Source organism: Oratosquilla oratoria, chromosome 29 (assembly GCF_046742065.1).
Source record: "Oratosquilla oratoria isolate Oo_2021 chromosome 29, ASM4674206v1, whole genome shotgun sequence".
Lineage (NCBI taxonomy): Eukaryota > Metazoa > Arthropoda > Malacostraca > Stomatopoda > Squillidae > Oratosquilla > Oratosquilla oratoria.
Window position 1 is genome coordinate 1,182,501 of NC_134805.1, and position 5,000 is coordinate 1,187,500.

The following is a 5,000-nucleotide window of genomic DNA, read 5'->3' on the forward strand; positions in this document are numbered from 1 at the left end:
CTTTTGGTCTCTTACCACTTTGTTGTCCGATGTGTGCCAACGCGTCTCTGAGTATACATAATAACTATTTCTTCCTTGATATTCGATCGTTTTAACTATTAATTTTCTTTGTATTTCTAGTTTTTTGTATGGCAAAGATCGTAGTTGTGCTTTGGTAGAAGTAGATATTTAGCGTCTATTTAGAACTGCAATCGATGATATAATTAAATATACTGGCTGTGTGTTACTCACATCTGATAGTTCTTTATCTCTCTAACTTCTTTCTAATTCTCCATCTCGTGGGTAGCTCATCTAATTGTCTGTAGCCCTTCCTGCACAACTGTCAGGTGTAATGACGCTTTGGTGCCTTAAAAGTGCATACATACATACATACATATATATATATATATATATGTATATATATATATATATGTGTATATATATATATATATGTGTGTGTGTGTGTATGTATGTATATTCATATAAATACATACATATATACATATACATATACATATACATATACATAAACATATGCATATATATATACTGTACATACATAAATATATATATATATATATACATATATTCATATATATACACATATATATATGTATATATATGTATATAAATATATATTTATATGAATACACACACACACACACACACACACACACACACACACACACACACACACACACACACACACACACACACACACACACACACACATATATATATATATATATAGATATATATATATATATATATATATATATATATATATATATATATATATATATATATATATATATATATATATACATGCAGACAAACCACTGGGAAAATGAAAGAGATGAGACCGAGCGCTTTCGTCTATTCAGACATTTTCAAGGTATAGATACATAAAAGAGAAGGTTAAGGTGGATCTCTCCCAGTGCCATATTGGCTCAAGTGTCCGGACATTTGGTTTACAATTTTTGTTATGATAAATTCATCCAATTTGTATACAATTTTTATACAAATTGGATGAATTTATCATAACAAAAATTGTAAACCAAATGTCCGGACACTTGAGCCAATATGGCACTGGGAGAGATCCACCTTAACCTTCTGAGTATATATACTTGTCTCTTTTATGTATCTATACCTTGAAAATGTCTGAATAGACGAAAGCGCTCGGTCTCATCTCTTTCATTTTCCCAGTGGTTTGTCTGCATACTAGTATCACGCGTTCAAGTGATTTCTTCTGCATATATATATACATATATATATCATACATAATGGTGATATCCCCCGAACCAAAGTCATTTAAATTGTGTACCACAAATTCCCGATTAAAATTCTCATACCCATTATCCAAAGGCCAAAGCAGAGTAGGGATTCTGGACAACCAAGCCTTAAAGAGTGGTAGAGTTGTGATCGAAACACCGCAAATTAGTGCACTCCCACTTCACCGATCACTCCCCTCTGGCGCCAGTCACAATCACCCACGTACCCCTGGTGATACTGCAAATTGGTAAAATCCATCTAGCCCCTTTTCCCTTCCCTCCCACCCTCTACCCATCCTGACTGTGGCGACAGAGTTGAAGACTGCCACCGAAGACTTGTAACCGCCTGGTCCATGCAATCACTCTCTGACGATCACCCTCCTGGCGCCGACTATGTCCTGCAGCTGGCGGGAGGTGAAGGCCGCCACCAGCTTGTTCTCCCCAACTTCACGAGGGCGGAATTGTTGAGTGAAGTTGAAGGTCTCCTGTGGGCGAACGTCCCTGCGAGAGAGATGGGAGAATTGTTAGTGTGCGAGATCACAAACATCTGAGGGGCAGGAGGCGTATTAATTTTAATCTGAGAAAGGAGGATCCTGGGACTTAGCCCTCTCCCCTCGGCATAGCTAGAAAAAAGTGTACTAGGGGACTTGGGGGTCAAATTATGTGGAGACTGTGAGGACGTGATAGGCTTGGGAGGTTACAGTCCTTTTCAGCTAAGCGAGTAAGGACCTCTCGAGGTGGCTCAGAAGTTACTCGTAACAAGAGCCCTAAAGGATAAGGGTACGATTTTATTAACCGGAGATGAGACCCCTGGGCTAAATAGAAGAAACTAATAGGTAAAGGCTGCCTCTTGAAGGTGAGGAAAGTAAATAATAGTCAAAGAGGAGTAGAGTGAAGGAGTGGGGAAGAGAGGATAGGGGAGTGGGTGCCTCCTAATAAGCAAAGGAAGATATATTTTTTTCTAATGATTGATTCTTTGTATGTTAGCTACTCTGTCCTTTCTGGAATGGTGATACCCGTATTCTTTGTCTGGCTTTGTGTGTGTGTACATATATGTATGTGTGTGTATGTGTATTTGAGTATATGTGTATAGGTATGTGTGTGTATGAGTGTGTGTGTGTGTGTGTGTGTGTGTGTGTGTGTATGTTGTAACCCTTGTCCACACTAACTTCTCGTATGAATTACGCAAGTCTGGTTACGTTTCTTGAAAGAGGTCGATGCTTTGTTAGACTGGGCTGAGTTTATTGTCTGCACCAGTGGCATAATTTATTCATTTTGCTCAGACAGACGCCAGATGATTCTAATCAAATAGATGGATATTTTTCTGACTGAATGGGCTAAAATATACAGAATGTACTAATTAATGTTGTTTGTGTATGATTCTGATTATCGTCATATATAGGAATAGGGATGCTAGACTGAACAGGGTTTAGGAATAGAGGTGGAAGAAAGGAAGGGAACAGAGCGAGGGTCTGGAGAGTGATGAACAAAAGGGTAGAGGTAAAGGCGAGTGGTGGTAGTTTGGAGAGGTGGAAACAAGTAAGTTTCGTCGGAGATAACTTGTGTGGTCAAGGCGGAAGATGGGGAGGAAGGGGCCAAAACTGTACGAGGACAGGGCGCAGATGGTGAATAGTATCGCTCGATCATCACCGGGAGGTGATATTAAGGGTATGTTCTGGATCACACAGAAAAGATAAATGAATACATTGAAGAAATATATATATATATATATATATATATATATATATATATATATATACTGTATGTATACATATATATAATATGTGTATATATATATATGTATATATGTATATATACATATATGTATATATGTACATATATATGTATATATATATATATATATATATATGTAAATATGTATATGTATATAAAAATATATATGTATAAATGTAGATATGTACATATATATGTATAAATGTATATATATGTAAAGACAGACAAATATGGAGGTGAGGTGGCAAAATGAAACGTTAAGGCTAGAGTATGGAGCTTTATTTAGAACCAGACGTTTCGACCTCTTGGACCCACCTCAGTGGACTGAATACAGAATAAGAATCAAAGTCTGTCAACAGCTTACATTATGATCTGACGACCCTGCGTGACCTCATCCCGGTCTCGTTGTCCCCCTAACACTCGCCAACTGCCAGCTGTGCGGACGTTTGGGCCCAGGACACAAACCCCCTACGAGAATTTGTTGTTTTCTCTATGTCGCGTCCTGTCTCACCGATGTAAACTTTCTCACAACCTGTATAAGGAATTCTATAAACAATACTTTTTATTTTCTTGTGAATTCTCTATGTTTCTGGTAAACTCACCAATTCTCTTTCCCGCGGATGTTACTAAATTGGTTCTGGTGTCCTTTAAAAACTACTAATTATTGGTGCGTATCTAGAGTTAGGAACTGAAATAAATATTTTGTCCCTGCTGGTGTTGTTGTCTGTAGGTGTTGTGTTCCTTTCCATAATTTTGATGGGTTTGTTTTTAATTTCATAAGAAAGCCTAAAGGATACGCTAATTCTTGGAAGGATTTAAAGATACGGTTAAGCTCATCCTGTAAAAACTCTTTGCTACATATCCTTATTCTTAACATGAATCCGATTATTATCCCTGATTTGACTCTAGTACTGTGAGTTAATAAAATTAATGTAATTTTCTCTGTTTGTTGGTTTTCTGTATACTTTGAATTTTACAAGAAAATAAAAATGTTGTTTATAGAGTTCCTTGTACAGGTTGTGAGAAAGTTTACATCGGTGAGACGGGACGCGGCATGGGCAAAAGACTAGAAGAACACAAGAGTGATGTGAAACATCACAGAACATCAAATGTCCTAGTAGTTCATATCGATGAAGAAAATCATTTGCCAAACTGAAAAGAAGCCAACGTTCTACATAGGAAACTGGGAAAAAGAAAAGGAAAGCTTTGGAGGCGGCATACATTGCCACCGAGAAAACAAATTCTCGTAGGGGGTTTATGTCCTGGGTCCAAACGTCCGCACAGCTGGCAGTTGGCGAGTGCGGGGGCACAACGAGACCGGGATGAGGTCACGCAGGGTCGTCAGATCACAATGTAAGCTGTTGACGGACTTTGATTCTTATTCTGCATTCAGCCCACTGAGGAAGGCCCAAGAGGTCGAAACGTCTGTTTCTGAATAAAGCTCCATACTCTAGCCTTAACGTTTCATTTTGCCACCTCAACTCTATGTATATATATGTATATATATATATATATATATATATATATTATGTGTGTGTGTGTGTATGTATGTATATATATATATATATATATATATGTATATATATATGTATATGTATAATATATATATATATAATATATATATATATATGTATTTATATATATATATATGAACATATGTATATCTATATGAACATATATATATATGTATATATATATATATATATATATATATATATATATATATATATATATATGTATGCAATAAAAACACTAGGAGCGTGTGTTCACAAATGCGTAAGTAACCACTAGGAAAAGTAAACTAACGAAGCAGAGCGCTTTCGTATAATTACATCTTCAGTGCAGATACAAAGAAGGAATTATAAGATGAAGAAACAAGGTACAGAATATATTACATAGTGAAGAGGGCATTCGGAGAGGTAGTGGAAGAAGTACACGTGACGGACGTTTGGGCCGTCCTGGTAGCCAACAAGTATGGGACGTTTGGGCCGTCCTGGTAACCAACATGTATGGGAC

General features: G+C 36.8%; 1 protein-coding gene across 1 annotated transcript in view; it reads right to left on the reverse strand.

The window, feature by feature from the left end:
* Positions 1-1,127: 1,127 nt before the first annotated feature.
* Positions 1,128-5,000, reverse strand: part of LOC143040557 (hemocyte protein-glutamine gamma-glutamyltransferase-like) — a 183,817-nt gene continuing 179,944 nt past the window's right edge. Inside the window, exon 19 of the mRNA XM_076211639.1 lies at positions 1,128-1,751. Coding sequence (XP_076067754.1) covers positions 1,610-1,751 — 142 coding nt within the window. The 3' untranslated portion in view covers positions 1,128-1,609. The remainder of the gene's footprint in view (positions 1,752-5,000) is intronic.